Below are 18,961 nucleotides of genomic sequence, written 5' to 3' on the forward strand. Positions count from 1 at the left end.
TGTGATAATTTTCCAAAATTTGCAGCACTCTGGGGCAGTTCCAGCACATTGGAAAACAGCACATTAAGGCAATGTACCATAAATGCTGTTATGAATAACCTTGATCTGATTTTTATGGTTAGGTCTCTGTGTCCTAAATGTTTTTTCTTGGCAAGAAGAATTAATTCAATCCACCAGATCAATTCTTTTCAAAAATTCTAAAAGGCTCCATTAATTTTCCCTATAACCTTTTGTTGATATAACATCTAAGTCTCATCCCAACATCTAATATAACAGCAAATTAGTTTATGCTACTGATATATCCTTCATGAGGTCATGTTCCCAGAGCTGTACATTATGCTGTAGATATGGCTGAACCATAACTGTAGAAAATCTTTATCACTGTTGTATTCTTGTCATCTAGTTATTGAAGTGAACACTTTGTTGCTTCTCTGATTTTTCCTTTGTACCTATTACTTTTTAATGATGTACATGCGCCACTAAATCTCTTTGGACCGTCACTGTTTTTACATTGTCGCAATCTGAAAAAGTTACCTCTAATATTTCTTTTTTATTCCAAAATGGAGATCCTCAGACTTATCTATCTGCCCCAGTTATGTCCACTTAGAAAAATTATGTTTGATCTCCATAACAAACTTGAATGTATGGGTCTCACTCCTAATATCTAAAGCAATAATAAACATGTTGGTGATTTAGATCGAAGCACAAACCCTTGCTTCAAATTATCATCCATTATCACTGCATTTCCAACTTTCTCAAATGTATCAATCTTTCAAATAGATCAGGATTTTTCAATTTCCTGAGCTTTGATCTTAGTTAAAAGACTTAAATGTGAAACAATATCAAATGGCTTTTGGAAGTCCCATATAGATTGAACCCATAGTCATTTCACTGTTACTAAGTTGAGTACTTATTCAAAAAAATTAACTTAAGTTTGTTAACATGACCTACCCTTTATAAAGCCCAGATTTGTTTTGAGTGCTCAATTACTTTGTGTCCATAAGAACATAAGAACTAGGAGCAGGTGTAGGCCACCTGGCCCTTCGAGCTTGCTCCGCCATTCAATAAGATCATGGCTGATCTTTTCATTGTCTCAGATCCACTTACCCTCCCTCTCACTGTATCCCTTAATTACTTTATTGTTCAAAAAGAATCTACCTTAGCTTTAAAAACGTTTAATGAAGTAGTGTCAACTACTTCACTGAGCAAATAATTCCATAGTTTTACAACCCTCTGGGTGAAGAAGATTCTCAATTCAGTCCTAACTCTCTCCCTCTAATCTTGAGGCTATGTCCTCTTGTCCTAGCTTCATGGAAACATCCTCCTTATTTCTATCTTATCCATTCTGTCCATAATTTTATATATTTCTATAAGAAAACCCTCCTCGTTCTTCTGAATTCCAATGAATATAATCCCAGTCTATTCAGTCTCTCCTCATAAGTAAACCTCTCAACTCCAGAATCAACCCAGTGAATCTCCTCTGCACCCTCTCCAGTGCCAGTACATCCTTTCTCAAGTAAGGAGACCAAAACAGTACACAGTACTCCAGGTGTGGCCTCACCAGCACATTGCACAGCTGCAACGTTACCTTCTGCTTTTGAACTCAATCCCTTTAGCAATGAAGGACAAAATTCCATTTGCCTTCTTAATTTCTTGTTGCGCCAGGTGCTGGCATGTGGGACTAGATTGGGTTGGGATATCTGGTTGGCATGGACGGATTGAACTGAAGGGTCTGTTTCCATGCTGTACATCTCTATGACTATGACCTGCAGACCAGCCTTCAGTGATTCATGCACAAGGACACCCAGGTCCCTCTGCATTGCAGGATGTTGCAACCTTTTACCTTTCAAATAATAATCCTTTTCACTGTTACTCCTAATAAAATGTATCACTTCACATTTATTAATATTGTATTCCATCTGCAAGATCTTTGCCCACTCACTTAAAGTATTTATGTTCCTCTGCTAAGTTTCTCAGTCCTCTGCACACTTTGCTCTGCCACTCATCTTTTTGTCATCTAAAATCTTTGACACGCCGCATGTGGTCCCCAACTCCAAATCATCTATATAAATTGAATAATTGTGGTCCCAACACTAATCCCTGAGGCACACCAATAGTTACTGATTGCCAACCAGAGTAGCACTCATTTATCTCCACTGTTTGCTTCCTGTTAATCAACCAATCGTCTATCCATCCAAAACTATACCTCTAATGCAATGCGTCTTTATCTTACGCAGCAGCCTCTTGTGTGGCACCTTGTCAAAGGCTTTTTGGAAATCTCGGTACACCACATCCACTGGGTTCCCATTATCCACCTTGCTCGGAATGTCTTCATAGATTTCCAAAAGCATGACCTGCCCTTCATGAACCCATGCTCCATCTGCCCAGTGGGACAATTTCTATCTAGATGCTTTGCTATTTCTTTCTTGATAATATACTCAAGCATCTTCCCCAGTGTAGAGGTTAAGCTAACTGGTCTATAATTCCCCATTTTTTGTCTACCTCCCATTTACAGATGTGAATATTTCTCCACCAAAAAAATGATTCCAGCTCAATTAATATTTTAAAATTTGAACTCAACATATTTTTACTTTTCAAAAGCATTGACGGATAAGGAGACAAGGGAGGTGGGTAAGGATAGGATATAGATCAATTGTGATCTCACTGAATAGCAACACAGGTTCAAGAGATTAAATGGCTTGCTCCTGATTTTATAATGTACAGGCTACATACAGAAGGCAGAATGTGAAGGAATTTCATAAATGGCTCAACAATGAATGAATGTAGAGCCTGAGGTCTTGCTAATGTAAGAATGTAAATGGTCCACATCAAATTCATTAGTAGACTGCCTTCTTAGACTTATGTAACTAAACTAAGATGCTCTGTAACAAAAGTTTAACTTTCTTTTAAACATTTCAGTTAGTGTTAGCTTTATGACTCAGGAGCAACCTTGCAATGTGGTCATGGAGCTGTATATCATCGACTTTAAATGGAACAGCATGGACAGAGTTATAACAAACTAGAAGAAACAAACTTCAAGACAAACCAAATCAACTTCCTACAGATTCCTGCAGATACATAAACATAAGTCCCTTCTGCCAGATCTACTGAATCTCTGATCTAACAACAGCCAGCAAAGAAAAGTCAAGATCATCAGTTTTCCTTAATTATGTCTATATTTTATCATGGACTTTCCTATTATATCTATTGAAACAGATGAAACAAGTGAAAGGTTTGGGGAGGGTAGTAGAAGTAGGAAAATTGTGCAGTAAATGTTATAAAAAAGACAACCCATTTGAGAATGTATGCAACTGTTAATCATTGTTTCTGAAGAGGAGAAAAGCTTGGGGATGGGTATCATGGAAACTCTTCAGAAACCCAGAGCAATCTTGGAATGATGGCATGGAGCTGCACGTCACAGAATATAAATAGGATCACGTGGATGGAGTCAGGACAGACTGGAAGGAACATTCCATGACAAATCAGGGTAACATACTCTATAAGAAACAAAGCATATCTAGGCAAGTATGTACAAAGATGATAGTTTAATCCTTCCCTAATACATCAGAGCCTTGTATGTCAATGATTCTTATATACAAGTTAGTACTAGTGTATAATATAGTTTAACATTGAAGACTAACCCCTAAGATTGAATTTTTTCTTGACCAGTATGTTTTAGACCAAACCTCTCAGCACATTGACAGAGAGGTTAGCATTGCTGCCTCACAGTGGTGGGGCCCAGGATCAATTTCAGCCTTGGGTGTCTGTCTATGTGGAGTTTGTTCATTCTCCCTGGGTCTGTATGGGTTGCTAGTGGGTGCTCCGGTTTCCTCCTACAGTCCAAAATATATAGTTTAGGTGGATTCGGCATGCTAAAAATAAGCCTGTACTGTCCAGGAATGTATAAATGAGGGGCCGGGATACAGTTTGGGGTGCATCCGGATGGGAAACCCTTCAGAGGGTCAGTGCAGACTCAATGAGCTGAATAGCCTCTACTTGCACTGCACGGATTCTATAATTCAAACAGTGCCTCCAGCCACATGACAATAGTTACAAACACTTGGCATATATGTCTCAAATTACCTTCCATCTTGTTTTAATTGGGGCACTAAACGTGTTAGGATAATAAGAAGTAAGAACAAGATCACTAACAGTATTTACAAAACACATTGAATCTGTATCAAAGAGGACAGAAAATAAGTAAAACTCAGGAAATAAAATGTGATTGAAAATACATCAAAACAAAATCAGTCCTTAAATGTCTCAACATTTAATGTTTAAATACATTTAGGACATTAAAAAAGCTAACGTTAGCATTTTCTACTCAAATATTCATTATTTTTAAAAGGAATTGAATAACTATTTTCATTAGTTTGGTTGGTTTAGGCAAAGAAATGATTTATTTTCTTTTGAAAGAAGAATTTGTCAGCAAGCCAGTTGCAAATTCTGCAAAATATAAAATATGACAGAATTTCAAACTCTGCCTCATGTCTTTTTACAGATTTAGATAGTGTATTTTCTGAAGGATAGTGTTAGCTACATCTACATTTCAGCAGAGTTAAAGAAGAGAGATGAATAAATACTTTAACATCTGCCCAGGAAGCCAAATGCTTTTGGTTTGGCCAGTGATTTTCATAGGATTTGAGAAAGCTCTTTGGAAAAAAACATTCCCATTGCCAATTTTTGGTGCCAATTTGCCCATTTCAACACCAATGCAAAACTTGCTGTAGCATTTGGGCAGAAATTAGTATGTGTTGTACCTGAAACAGACACATCCAAAAAATAGGCAGTACATATACCAATTTAGCACTGATGCAGTCTACCCCAATGTGTGCTGGTCCCTGTGTTAAAGCCTGGGGATTAGGTTGAGTACCTTGAACGGATGAGCTGTCAGCCTATAAATATATTAAGCAAAGAGGAAATAACATTGTAGAATCCCTTGACCAGAACTTGCTCCATTGTAAGGTAATGTTATTAAGAATTTGCAAGTGGTCTCTATGGCTACTGATCGCAAGTTATGAAGCCAGAAGGAACAGGGGGAGGTTCCCTTGGACATTAGACTCCAGCCAGATTGTCAACCCATCAGTTTCTGATGAGTTCTCTGATTCCTCCACCAATCACTGCCAACTCCCCCCTCCAAGGAACTTAACACAAGGGCACCAAATTCAAATGTTTCTTCTGGAACAAACTGCTTAAGGAGGCATTAGGAATAAAATGCCAGATCCAATTTTGAATAAAAAATGGCTTATCTGACATTATGAGACTTGGGTGGAATTTGTAGAGAGCTCAGAGAGTCAAATAGCATAGGCTGAAACATTCTGAAGTACGAGCATAAACAGGCGAGATGCAGTCTTAACTTGAAATTATTGCGGAACTGCAGTTACACAAGAGAGATTTTGACAAAGTGGGTACTTTCTCTGAATCAATTTAGGCTACCTTTAAAAGGCACTAAGATAATTAAATTTTACATATTAGAAACAGAGAATGCAATCGAACATTAAATCATTTAAAAAAAAATAAACAGTTTAAAAATGGTGAGTTAAAGTCCGGCTCACTTTTGAGAGAAAGGCATTTTAGGTTGCTTTTTTTTGACACGATCTATCCAATAGTGCATCATAAGATGACTTCCACATCAAGGTTTGTTCATATCGAGTATGCTCAGCACCTTGGATAATATAGGAAGTTGAATATTAATGAGGTGAGTTGCAGCATTAGTAAGACATTTAACAAGCTTTTATCCCTTTAATTGGCCACTTGCTGATATTTAGTAAGAAAGTTGCCTCATCGGCCCGCAAATTCATAAACGATGCTGCAAATTGCTCAAAACATCGAGACTAGTTCAAAGCACAGCAGGGTTTATTCCCTGGTGACCTGCCACTATTTTCTTTAACTTTTTGCTAGAAAGTTATCAGTAATGTTCAACCCAGGGAAATATGCAGAACTGCTTGAAACATTTCACAAATTTTACTCTGTAATGAGGACTAATATTACAGATAGCATTGGACTCAGAAGGATCAAGTGTGAATAGTTTCAAGGCTAAATTATGAAACATTAATCAGGAGACTGAATTCTTTGACGTGACTACCATAAAAAAAAGATCATGGCCCTTGGGGAAAAGGAGGCAGTTTTCGACAAGATGTGTTCATTTCAGCAAAAACACTGACAGATTTAGCCTCTAAAAGCAAGGATATGACAACCTGGTCACAACAGATTAGGATACAGCTACACAAATGCAGCAGCTCATAAATATTGAAACAATTTAACAAAATGAGAACTACAATATAAAGACTGGAACACAGTTAATGTTTTAAGATGGTTTGTCTGGCAACAGCCACAATAAAATCATCTGAACATTTATTAGGGACATAATCCAAAAATCAGAGGTGATTAATGAGCAACGTGGATGCTTAACTGAAAAAGTGAGTTATCAATTAATTTGGCTTTGAGAATATGTCTAATAATTGGATAAATTATTACCACCTCATATATCACAACATGTTAAAAAAAATCAATCTCTTGAATAAAATGGTATTGCCCATCTTTATTGTCCAACAACTTAAGGTGAGTTTCTGTTTTCTCTATGAGATTTACGAAAATATTTGACATCCTCAACAAAATAAATGTGTTTGGGAAATATTCTTGGACACCCCCTCCAGACTTGAAGTTTTTTTTTCAACAAATGCATTGCTGTTCACATGAATAATTGAATTATTCAACTCCTAATTTGAACATTAATAATAAAGGGTAGCTGGCACAGCCTTTGCAACAAAAAATTACTTTGTAATAAAAGCTGGTCCAATTCACTTCCAACTACCATGTTTACTCCTCAACTGTATCGATATTCTGTTGCTTAATGTACCTGTTTATTCTAGTTACAGACACTTTAACCTGGTGTGTACATGGATATTTGTTTTCAAACTTGACTCAGCAAATAGTGAGGTCATGTTTTACCTTGCATTATGTTTTATGCAAAATAAATGCTTTACAGGTTTCTCAAGGGATTTTTATTGCAAGTATATTTTCCATTGAAAGAAGAGTTGTTGTTTATTGTTTAATAAAAATAATAATTAACCCAATTATCTGCAAGAAGTTTGTACACAATAACTGATCTCACATGACACAAGGCCAATCTTAAAATCGCATGGCTTGATCAGCTGAAAATATTCTTAATGGCAAGTGCAGTTGTAGTATAAATCAATAATCAATGTGGGGTAATTAATCAATTTTCAGGTCGACTATGGGATTTGGGAGGAGATCTAGAATCCAACAGTGCTTAGGTGGGATTGTAGGAGGAACTTTCTGCCTTCCTGGAAGTGGTGAGAGTACTGGCAAGCAGGAGAAAATAACTGGGCAAGTTGGTCCTGGTGAGATACTTGGCGAAGAGCAGGTAAAGTATTGGGCAAGGAAGGCCATTGGGAGCTTGTTCATGTCATCAGCGGCATCAATATTTTTCAGCAGTAGCAGCAACTCAAAGGGTGGGAGCTTGCACCAGGGGCCTGCTGGGAGCGGGGGGGGGTCACTGATTGTGCTTTTAATTTTGAAGTCAGAGAGCAGAAGTTTCTGGGAAAGGAGGGACTTCTTATGTTTATTACCATCCTGCTATATAAGTCAGTGTCTTCTCAACCCGAGACCCTACCATTGCAGGGCCTCCCACCTTAAGGACCAGGGACATATCAGGTAAGCGTCTCTTTTTTACTGTGACTAGGGGACTAGCAGGGATCGCTGTGCAGGGAGAGCAATGTTCTTCCTGCATGATGTTTGAGGTCATGGACACCATTAGAGTCCCAACCAAGTACATCTGCAGGAAGTGCACGCAACTCTCGCCCCTCCAAGACCGGGTTAGGGAATTGGAGTGGGAGCTGGATGAACTTCGGATCATTCGGGAGGCAGAGGCTGTGATAGGTAGGAGTTACAGGGAAGTAGTTACTCTTAGGCACAAAGAAAGCTAGGTGACTATTCGAAAGGGGAAAAAACAGTCAGTAGAGGGATCCCCTGTGGTTGTTCCCCTGAAAAATGTATACCGTTTTGGATACTGTTGAGGGGGACGACTTACCAAGAGTATGCAGTGGGGTATGCAGAGCCTGTCCCTGTTGCACAGAAGGGAAGGAGGGAAAGGAGGAGAGTGTTAGTCATTGGGGACTCAATAGTTTGAGGCTCAGATAGAAGGTTTGTAGGGAACGAATGAGACTCACGGTTGGTGTGTTGCCTCCCAGGTGCCAGGGTCCATGATGTCTCGGATCGTATCTTTGGGGTCCTGAAGGGAGACGGTGACCAGCCCCAAGTCGTTGTCCATGTAGGTACCAACGATGTGGGTAGAAAGAGGGATAGGGATGTAAGGCAGGACTTCAGGGTGCTAGGGTGGAAGCTGAGAGTGAGAACAAACAGAGTTGTTATCTCTGGTTTGTTACCCGTGCCACGTGCAAGGCAAGGAACAGAGAGAGATATCAGTTGAACACGTGGCTGCAAGGACGGTGCAGGAGGGAGGGTTTCAGATTTTTGGATAATGCAGTTCATTCTGGGGAAGGTGGGACTTGTACAAACAGGACGGCCTTTACTTGAACCAGAGGGGTACTAATATCCTGGGTGGTAAATTTGCTGGTGCTTTTCGGGTGGGTTTAAACTAGTTCAGCAAGGGGATGGGAACTGGAGGTGTAGTTGCAGTGCACAGGAGGATGAGAGTAGGAAGGACAGAGACAGGATTTCAGGGTCGCAGGAATGTGCTGGCAGACAGCAAACTGGTTTGAAGTGTGTTGACTTCAATGCCAGAAGTATCCAAAATAAGGCAGGTGAGCTTGCAGCATGGATAGGTACCTGGGGCTTCGATGTTGTGGCCATTTCGGAGACATGGATATAGCAGGATGAGGAATGGATGTTGCAGGTTCCAGGGTTTAGATCTTTCACTAAAAACAGGCAAGGCAGTAAAACAGGTGGAGGCGTGGCCTTGTTAGTCAAAGATAGTATACCGGTGGCTGAGAGAATACTTGATGAGGATTTGTCTACTGAGGTAGTGTGGGCTGAGGTTAGAAACAGGAGAGTAGAGGTCACACTGCTTAGAGTTTTTTTTATAGGCCTCCGCAGAGTTCCAGGGAGATGGAAGAGAGGATTAGCAAAATTATTCTGAGTAGGAGTGAAAGGAACAGGGTGTTCATTATGGGGGACTTTAACTTCCCCAACATTGACTGGAAATGTTATAGCTCTAGTACATCAGATGGATCAGTTCTTGTCCAATGTGTACAGGAGGGTTTCCTGACACAGTATGTCGAAGGGCAGACAAGAGGGCAGGCCACACTGGATCTAGTGCTTGGTAATGAACCAGGCCAGGTATTTGATTTAGTTGTAGGTGAGCACTTTGGAGAGAGTGACCATAATTCAGTTACGTTTAGTTTAGTGATGTAAAGGGATAAGTACATGCCACAGGTCAAGAGTTATCGATGGGGCAAGGGCAATTATAATGCGATTAGGCAAGAATTAGGATGCATAGAATGGGGTAGCAAAATGCAGGGGATGCAGACAATGGAAATGTGGAGCTGGTTTAAGAAATAGATATTGCGTGTCCTTGATAGGTATATCCCTGTCAGGCAGGGAGGAAATGATAAGGTAAGGGAACCATGGTTTACTACAGAAATGCATCTCTTGTTAAGAAGAAGGAGACTTGTGTTGATGAGGCAAGATGGTACAGATGAGGCGATGGAGAGTTACAGATCAGCTAGGAAGGATTTAAAGAGAGAGTTAAGAAGAGCAAAGAGAGGACACAAGCAGTCTTTAGCAAATAAAATAAAGGAGAACCCTAAAGCTTTCTATATGTATGTGAGGAATAAAAGGATGATTAGGGTAGGAAAAGGGCCAGTCAAAGACAGAAGTGGGAAGTTGAGTGTGGACCCTATAGAGATCGGAGAGGTGCCAAATGAACATTTCTCATCGGTGTTCACTCAGGAAATGGAGAATATTGTAGAGGAGAAGAGTGAGGTACGAGATATTAGACTAGAAAGGATCGAGGTTAGTTACAAACAGGTGTTATCAATTCTAGAAGGAGTGAAAGTAGACAAGGCCCCTGGACCGGATGGGATTTAACCGAGGATTCTCTGGGAAGCTAGGGAGGAGATAGCAGAGCATTTGGCTTTGATATTTGAATCATCATTGTCTACAGGTGTAATACCAGAGGACTGGAGGATTGCAAATGTTGTGCCCTTGTTCAAGAAGGGCAGAGAGATGACCCAGATAATTATAGCCCTGTGAGCCTTACTTTTGTTGTGGGACAGGTTTTGGAAAGGATTAGAAGAGATAAGATTTATAATCATCTAGCAAGCAATCATCTATTTGATTTCAGATACTCAACATGGTTTCATCAAGGGCAGGTCATGTCTCACAAAGCTCATTGAGTTTCTTGAAAAGTTTACCAAGCATGTGGATGAGAGTAGGACAGTTGATGTGGGGTACATGGACTTCAGTAAAGCCTTTGATAAGGTCCCACATGGTAGGCTGATGGAGAAAATGCAGAGGCATGGAATTGAGGGTGATTTAGCAGTTTGGATGAGAAACTAGCTTTCTGAAAGAAGGCAGCGAGTGGTGGTTGATGGAAAATATTCAGTCTGGAGTCCAGTTAATAGTGGTGTGCCACAAGGATCTGTTTTGGGACCACTGCTGTTTGTCATTTTTATAAATGACTTAGACACAGGCATAGGTGGATGGATTAGAAAATTTGCAGACGACACTAAAGTCGGTGGAGTAGTGGTCACTGTGGAAGAATGTGACAGGTTGCAGGGGGACTTGGATAAGCTGCAGAATTGGGCTGAGAGGTGGCAAATGGAGTTCAATGCAGCTAAATGTGAGGTGATGCACTTTGGGAAGAATAAAAGGAAAGCAGAGTACTGGGTCAATGGAAAGATTCTTGGTAGTGTGGATGTGCAGAGGGATCTTGGAATCCATGTACTTAAATCCCTGAAAGTTGCCACTCAGGTGGATAGTGCTGTTAAGAAAGTATACGGTGTGCTGGGTTTCATTGGTAGAGGGACTGAGTTCCGGAACTGCAATATCATGCTGCAGCTATACAAAACGCTGGTGCGGCCACACGTGGAATATTGTGTACAGTTCTGGTCGCCCCATTACAGGAAGGATGTGGAAGCATTGGAAAAGGTGCAGAGGAGATTTACCATGATGTTGCCTGGTCTGGAGGGAAGGTCTTATGAGGAAAGGCTGAGAGACTTGGGTCTGTTCTCATTGGAAAGAAGAAGGCTAAGGGGGGATTTGATAGAGACATATAAGATGATCAGAGGATTAGATAGGGTAGACAGTGAAAGACTTTTTCCTAGATGTCAGAGGCAGGTTCTTTACGCAGAGAGTGGTAAGGGCGTGGAATGTCCTACCTGCTAATGTAGTCAACTCAGCCACATTAGGGAGATTTAAACAATCCATAGATAAGCACATGGATGATTTTGGGATAGTGTAGAGGGACGAGCTGAGAATAGTTCATAGGTCGGCGCAACATTGAGGGCCGAAGGGCCTATTCAGCGCTGTATTGTTTTATCTTCTAAAGAGGAGATTGATCAGTGTATTCCCTCAAATGAAAGATAGGGCAAACAAATCCAGAGCTCTCCAGATGACAAAGGTAACAGAGATCAAGATAAACAAGTTAAAGTGTGCGTATGACAGGTGTTGGTTAGAAAGTACAATTGGGTGGCAACATATTAGAGGCAAAGAGGAATTATCAGAATAGACTGGCAGCCAACACAAGTGTAATGCTGAAGTCTTTAGGCATACAGATGGTAAGAGTGACAAGAGGAGGAGCAGGGCTGATTAGAGACCAAAAGGGGATGTTGGAGCTTAGCTGAGGTATTAAATAAATACTTCGCACCTGTCTTTACTGAGGAGGGAGTTGCTACCCAGACCAAGATGACAGAAGAGGAAACTCTGTCGCTCCCTGCGTTCAAACTTGATAACGAGGAAGTACTAGATAGATTGTTGGCACTTAAAGTTGACAAAGCTGGGTGAGATATATCTGAGGAAATTAAAGGATGTGAAAGTGGAAATTGCAGGGCCTCTGCCCAAATTCCTTCCATCTTCCTGCGCCTCACCAGAGGTGACAGAAGACCAGAGAATTGCAAACATTACACGCTTGTTCAAAAAAGGTTAGAGGGATAATTACAGACCAGTCAGCTTAACTTCAGAAAGTTTATAGATGATATGAAACTTGGAAGCAGTTTAACTATAAGGGGGATAGTGTACAACTTTAGAAGGATGTTGACAAGTTGATGCAGTGGGCCGATAGGTGTCAGATGACCTTTAATTCAGACAAGTGAGGGGTGATGCATTTTGATAGGAAGAATATTTAAAGACAACTTCAAATGAGCATAATTTACATAGGTGCAGGAGCAGAAGGACTGAGGTGTATTTGTGCACAGATTTTTGAAGGTGACAGGATAGGTATACAGAGCAGTCAATTACGCATACAGTATTGTTACAGCTTTGTTACTAGGCATGGAATACAAGAGCAAGATGATGTTGCTGAGCTTGGACACGACACTTGTTAGACCTCAGCAGGAGTACTGTGTACAGTTCTATTCTCCACACTATAGGAAAGGCGTGAACACATTGAAGCTCCTCATCCCTGAAACCAGAGGATAGATCAGAGGTGGGATGTAGCCTGCAACTAAAGCTAATAAGTCTTTAGTTTTCAGATTCCCCAGTCGCCATGGGAGAACACCATTGATGGAAGGATGAGGCCCATAATTGGACAATGTTGCAACACTCCTACCTGATGAAATATTCCCTTGCCACCAAATTCGCCTCAGGTGAGGCTATGAAATTCCAGCCCAGCCATGTTATTCAATGGAGAGGAAAATTTATGGCCAGATGGTGGTATTGTGGTCAGCTTCCCAAACATGGGAATCTCAAAGGCAGTCATACAGAAAGAGGTAGGGGTTAAAATGTTTCTGCAGATCTGATTCTCTTGTCTGCTACAAGGAGTCTATCTCCTTTTACAGGCTGTGTTTTAGCCACACCAGGGACTTCATGTGCTAGCTGGAGGGGCAGTGGTAGGCATTTTCATTGCTGTTATTAGCTATCCCCCATCTATAGCTGTTTTACCCTTGAACCATCAGGTTTGCAAACAGCTTGGAGGCAGGTCAGAGCTAGCAAACTGGTTGGTGGCAGGAAATCCTGGGCCTGCCCATTTTTGGTCCCAAACACACAAACCACTGCGAATTCACTCCACACACTGGACAAACTCAAGGACAGCTTTGCACAAACGATGCACAAAATATGCTCGATAGGTTCAAGTTTCCTTAACATAGTTCATGTGTGCTTTTTGAGGTACAATCAAACAAAACACAAAAACAAAACACAAATAAGTGTCACAGGCTGAAACATGATAGTCTATGTTCTGTTGATTTGATTGGCCATCATATTAAAAACTGGGGTTTTTGTTCCAGATTTTTAACTACTATTTGTCTTTTACATTTTTACAATACCCCAAATCACTTTACTGTCAATCACTGAGGTTTGACATGTCATCACTTGTTAATTAGCTAGATTCAACAGTCAGTTTGAACACAGCAAGATTCTATCTTCAGAAAAACGAGATATATAACTCCATTGATCAATAAATGATGTTGGCTGAGGGCGGTAAGGGAGCCAGGATAACAGCAATCCTCTTCAGATTAGGCCATGTATATTTTACATTTAGTGTGGTCGGAAGGAAGGAACCTAGTCGAATGTTTTATTCAAAATATGGCACTCGAACAGTCCAGCAATCCTCCAATACTGCACTGTGATATGAACCTAGATTTTGTGGGCAAATGCAAGCATGAGGAATGAAAGAGCCAAAGAACCATAGTTAGGGATAACTAAAGATGTAGGAGAAAGTGAGGACTGCAGGTGCTGAAGGTAAGAGTCGGGAGTGTGTTGCTGGAAAAGCACAGCAGGTCAGGCAGCATCCGAAGAGCAGGAGAGTCAATGTTTCAGGCATAAGCCCTTCCTGATGAAGGGATTGCTGCCTGACCTGCTGTGCTTTTCCAGCACCACACTTTTCAACCCATAACTAACAATGTGCAAAGATAAAGATCTAGAAACCACAAACAATTTGAAAACACCAAGATACAAGTGGCAGTAATTGTGGCATTGTTGTGAGCGTCTCTAACTTGTGCTCAACATGGTTTTCCTCAAATCTATCAATCTAAATAACATTCATAGAAACATAGACAACAGGAGCAGGAGGAGGAGGAGGATATTTGGTTCTTTGAGCAATTCAATACACTGTTCCCACTTTCTACCCATACAGTTTGATCCCTTTAGCCCTAAGAACTATATCTAATTCCTTTTAGAAAACATTTAATGTTTTGGCCTCAAAGTTTTGTGGCAGAGAGTTACACAGACTCTTTGGGTGAAGTATTGTCTCCTCATTTCAGTTCTAAATGGCCTACCTCATATCCTTAGACGGCAACCCCTGGTTCCAGATACCCCGTCATCCTTCCTGTCTAATCCTTTTAGAATTATATGTTTCCAAGAAATCCCTTTTGTTCTTCTAAATTCCAGTGACTATAGCCCTCAGAGATCTAGTTTCTCTTCACACATTGATCCAAACATTGCAGGACTCAGTCTAGTAAACCTTCAAAGCACTCCCTTTACAGCCAGAATATCCTTCCTCAGGTAAAGAGTCCACACCTACACACACTACTCCAGCTATGATCCCATCAAGCCCCTGTACCAGTGCAGCAATATATCACCGCTCCTGTACTCGAACCCTCTCACAATGAAGGATAACATATCATTTATCTGCTTCACCACCTGCATGCTTACTTTCAGCAACTGGTGTACCTGAGTTACATTCCACAACCCCCTTTTCCAACTTATTACCAGTCAGATAATGAGCTACCTTGCTGTTTTTGCTTTTAAAACAGATAACCTCATATTTACCCATATTATATTGCATCTGCCCTATATTTGTCCACTCACTCAACTTGTCCAAATAACACGGAAGCATCTCTGCATCCTGCTCACAGTTCATCCTCCCACCAGCTTTGTGTCATCTGCAAATTTGGAGGCATGACATTTAGGTTCATCATCTAAATCATGAATAGATATTGTGAATAGCTGGGTCTAAGCAATGATCCCTGCAATACTCTAATAGTCACTGGCCACCACTCAGAAAAAGACTTATTATGTTCTTACTCATTGTTTCCTGTCAACCAATTAGTTCTCTATCCATGTCGGTACATGCAAGTCACGACACTACCGCCAATCCAAACTGTTTAAATTTTACATGGTAATTTCTTATGTGGGACCTTATTTGAAATAAATATAGCAGTTTAGTAGGTAATTTTCAAATACACCTCAAATATTCTTGTGGGCGGCACGGTTGCACAGTGGTTAGCACTGCTGTCTCACAGCGCCAGAGACCCGGGTTCAATTCCCGCCTCAGGCGACTCTCTGTGTGGAGTTTGCACATTCTTCCTGTGTCTGCGTGGGTTTCCTCTGGGTGCTCCGGTTTCCTCCCACAGTCCAAAGATGTGCAGGTCAGGTGAATTGGCCATGCTAAATTGCCCGTAGTGTTAGGTAGGGGTAGATGTAGATGTAGGGGTATGGGTGGGTTACGCTTCGGCGGGGCGGTGTGGACTTGTTGGGCCGAAGGACCTGTTTCCACACTGTAAGTAATCTAATCTAATCAAATTTGGTAGCTAATCATTAACTCTTTCCTTAAAATACTGGACTAACATTGACAGAAATTATTAGTGGTTAACAAAAACGTTTTAGTCATCAAGTTACTTATCGCAATAAAGACAAGAAATCCACCTACCCTTTTTTCTACTGAAAGCCCGATTCATGTTGATAAGTGTTCAGCACAAACAGTAGCAGTATTCCAGCGTTTTTTTATCTGAAAATGACATACAGGCATAAGATCATATAGTCCTTCTGTGATGATTACAGTCTTCAGGCAGATAATTAGATATCAAGCACTATAATCTATTTGAACTCTGTAAAAACCAGCAGCTTAATAATGCATTACAGTTCTAATAAAGTGATTTTCAATGATAAAGACTCTTCTTGAAAAATATTCATGAATGACTTGTGCAGATTTGGGAGGAGAAAAAGGCTCAGTTTACTTTATTTCATTCTTGGGGTGTCTGCATTGATAACAAGACCAGCATTTTTTTCCCATCCCTATGTATCACTGAGAAAGTGGTGGCGAGTCCCTAGAGGCCATGTGCTGATGGTATACCCACTCGTTCGGTTAGGGTGGGAGTTTGAGGATTTTGGCTCAGTGACAGTGAAGCAGCAGTAACAAGTCAAGATTATGCAGAGCTTACAGGGAGTGATGTACACAACAACCTGCTGCCCTCATTCTTTTGGGAGCACAAGGCACTGTCAAAGGAGGCTTGGCAAGTTGTTGCAATGAATCTCTCAGAAGCTACACATTGCCAGCAACTTACTGGTGGTGGAAGAGAGCCTGAACATTTGAGGTGATAGTCGGGGTGCCAATCAAAAGGACTGCTGTGCTCCACAGCTTCTCAAGTATTGTTGGAGTTCAACTGATCCAGGCAAGTGGACAGTATTTCATCACACTCCTCGCCTGTGCCTTATGGAGGTGTGCAGGCCTTACAGAGTCAGATACTGAGTTACTTGTCACACAAGTTCCAGCCTCTGAACTGCTATTGTAGCCACCGTATTTACATGACTGGCCTAGATAAGTTAGCAGTAACACCCAGGTTATCGATAAAGGGGAATTCAATCATGGTAATATTACTGACTGTCAAGGAAAGGCTGTTAGATTCTCTCTTCTTGGAAATGGTCACTGCATGGCACTTCTGACATGAATGTTCCTGGCCACTTATCAACCCAACCCGAAATAATGCCCAGGTCTTGCTGCACTTGGACACAGATGCTTCACATTCTGAGGAGTTATGAATGGCACTAAACCTTACATAATCAATTAACTTCTTCACTCTGGCTTTATGATGGGAGGATGGTCATTGATGACACAGTTGAATCGGGTTATGCCTAGGATAATACCCTGAGGAAGTCCTGTGGCGATGACCTGGAGCTGAGATAATTAGTCTTCAACAACCAGAATCATCCTCTTTTGTGCTCAGTCTGACTCTGCCCAATATAAAGACACCCCCTGTTTCTCATTGACTTCAATTTTGTTAGGGCTGCTTGATGTAACCCTCAGTCAACTTCCGTCTTGATGTCAATGTCTGTCACTTTCACCTCACCTTTTCAGCAACATCTCAACAATAGCCGGCAGCTATCACCTACATCAAATTATCAATATTTTTCAAACCACTGATCAGCTCAATGGTGTGTTAGTTATGTACAGTGAGAAATAAACACATTAGTTAGTGCAGCCAACATTGCAATGAATATTTTAAAATTACCACTCAACCAATGAATTTTAAGACATAACTGCAGTTTAAGATCACTGCACAAAAGCAAACACCTGCTTGCGTCTAAAAAATTTTCTATATCTTCCATTGCTCCTTTAGACCCACCCAAAAACCCAATTCTTAAGCCACAAGTTTGAGCACCCTCATGATCTATTCCCCTTTGCCTCAGCATCCAATTTTCTCTAGCCTCTAAAATTACTGCTGCCAGGCACTTTACAATATTGAAGTAACTACACAAGCAAAGGTTACACCAGTAGCAAAACAAGAACAAATTCCTCTTTGAAAGTTGTTCTTTCAATTGCTCCCAGCACCAGTCTGAGGTAACACAATCCAGATCATTAAAATTTGCTGCATAAAACATGCTGTCTTTTCCCCCTGGAATTTCTTTCATCAAATATGTTAGACGTACATCTCCTCTGGTTAATGCTTCTCTTGCCTGTCGAAACAGTTACCTTCCCCAGACCCCAGCCAAACATGTATCAAAATATGAAATATTTCTTGTAATTTTTCCCTTAACCTTCACTGTTGTGAAAAGGAATTTATTTAAGTCATTTCAATCATGCACACAACTTGCTAAAACCGAAGTTCAGGAAGAAGTAAGTAATTTTTTGAACATTAGATTGCTTTACCTTTAATGATCTCCAAAGAATAATGTTGCTTATAAATATAACCTAATGGAGATAAATTTAATGCCCATTCAATGGACATGAATGGAACATGAACCGCTCACTCTAAATTCTGATACCAATTGATTGATGAGAATGATTTAGTTCCTACAAGGTTCATTCATACTTCCATTTAAAATGTTGAGAAAACATTTTTGTAGTGTATACAAAATATCAAGCTATAAAGTTTTTTTTTGGTTGAAGTGTTACTTCTCAGTAAGGTTTAACAGAAGAGTTCTTTTAAACCAATTTTAATTATTTCAGTCATTTAAAACTTGTAAATCTGAGGGCAAAGCATCTACTTTCCATGTTGAAGCACCATGCAGTAAGACCAAAGTGGAGAGCTGCCAATCTTTAGAGGGACAAGGAAGACCACCATGTGAAAGGAGCCCTTTCAAGAAACAGTAGAATGGCACAAGAAAAACACCCTTGCCAGGCAGAGCTGTCACTGAGCAATGCAAACATGAAAAGGAAGACTTGGGAGTGAGAAAACCAAAATGCTTGTCTTCAACTCATTGCGGGCAGCACGGTGGCACAGTGGTTAGCACTGCTGCCTCACAGCACCAGGGACCAGGGTTCAATCCCAGCCTCGGGCGACTCTCTGTATGGAGTTTGCACATTCTCCCTGTGTCTGCGTGGGTTTCCTCCCACAATCCAAAAATGTGCAGGTTAGGTGACCTGGCCATCTTAAATTGCCCATTGCGTTCAGGAATGTGTAGGTTAGGTGCATTAGTCAAGGGTAAATGTAGAGTAATGGGCAATGGGTTTGGGTGGGATAAACTTGTTGGGCTGAAGGGCCTGTTTCCATACTGTAGGGATTCTAACTAAGGACGCAGAAGACCGAGACCTCATGGTGTCTGTCTTGAAAACACTAATAAACATAGAGGGGTTAAAGAGCAGACAGTGCAAGACATTTAC

The 18,961-nt window shown here is 40.8% G+C and overlaps 1 protein-coding gene across 13 annotated transcripts in view; it reads right to left on the minus strand.

The window, feature by feature from the left end:
• gulp1b (GULP PTB domain containing engulfment adaptor 1b) overlaps positions 1–18,961 on the minus strand; it is a 375,129-nt gene that overhangs the window by 144,760 nt on the left and 211,408 nt on the right. For 12 of the 13 annotated variants that reach the window (XM_072579030.1, XM_072579027.1, XM_072579037.1 and 9 more), the window contains one exon: positions 15,791–15,868. The exons of the other annotated variant lie outside the window; for it this stretch is intronic. In XM_072579030.1, coding sequence (XP_072435131.1) covers positions 15,791–15,818 — 28 coding nt within the window. In that variant the 5' untranslated portion in view covers positions 15,819–15,868. Of the gene's footprint in view, positions 1–15,790; positions 15,869–18,961 lie in introns of those variants that run through there. 13 annotated transcript variants of the gene reach the window in all.

The sequence above is a fragment of the Chiloscyllium punctatum genome, chromosome 10, assembly GCF_047496795.1.
Source record: "Chiloscyllium punctatum isolate Juve2018m chromosome 10, sChiPun1.3, whole genome shotgun sequence".
Taxonomy (NCBI): domain Eukaryota; kingdom Metazoa; phylum Chordata; class Chondrichthyes; order Orectolobiformes; family Hemiscylliidae; genus Chiloscyllium; species Chiloscyllium punctatum.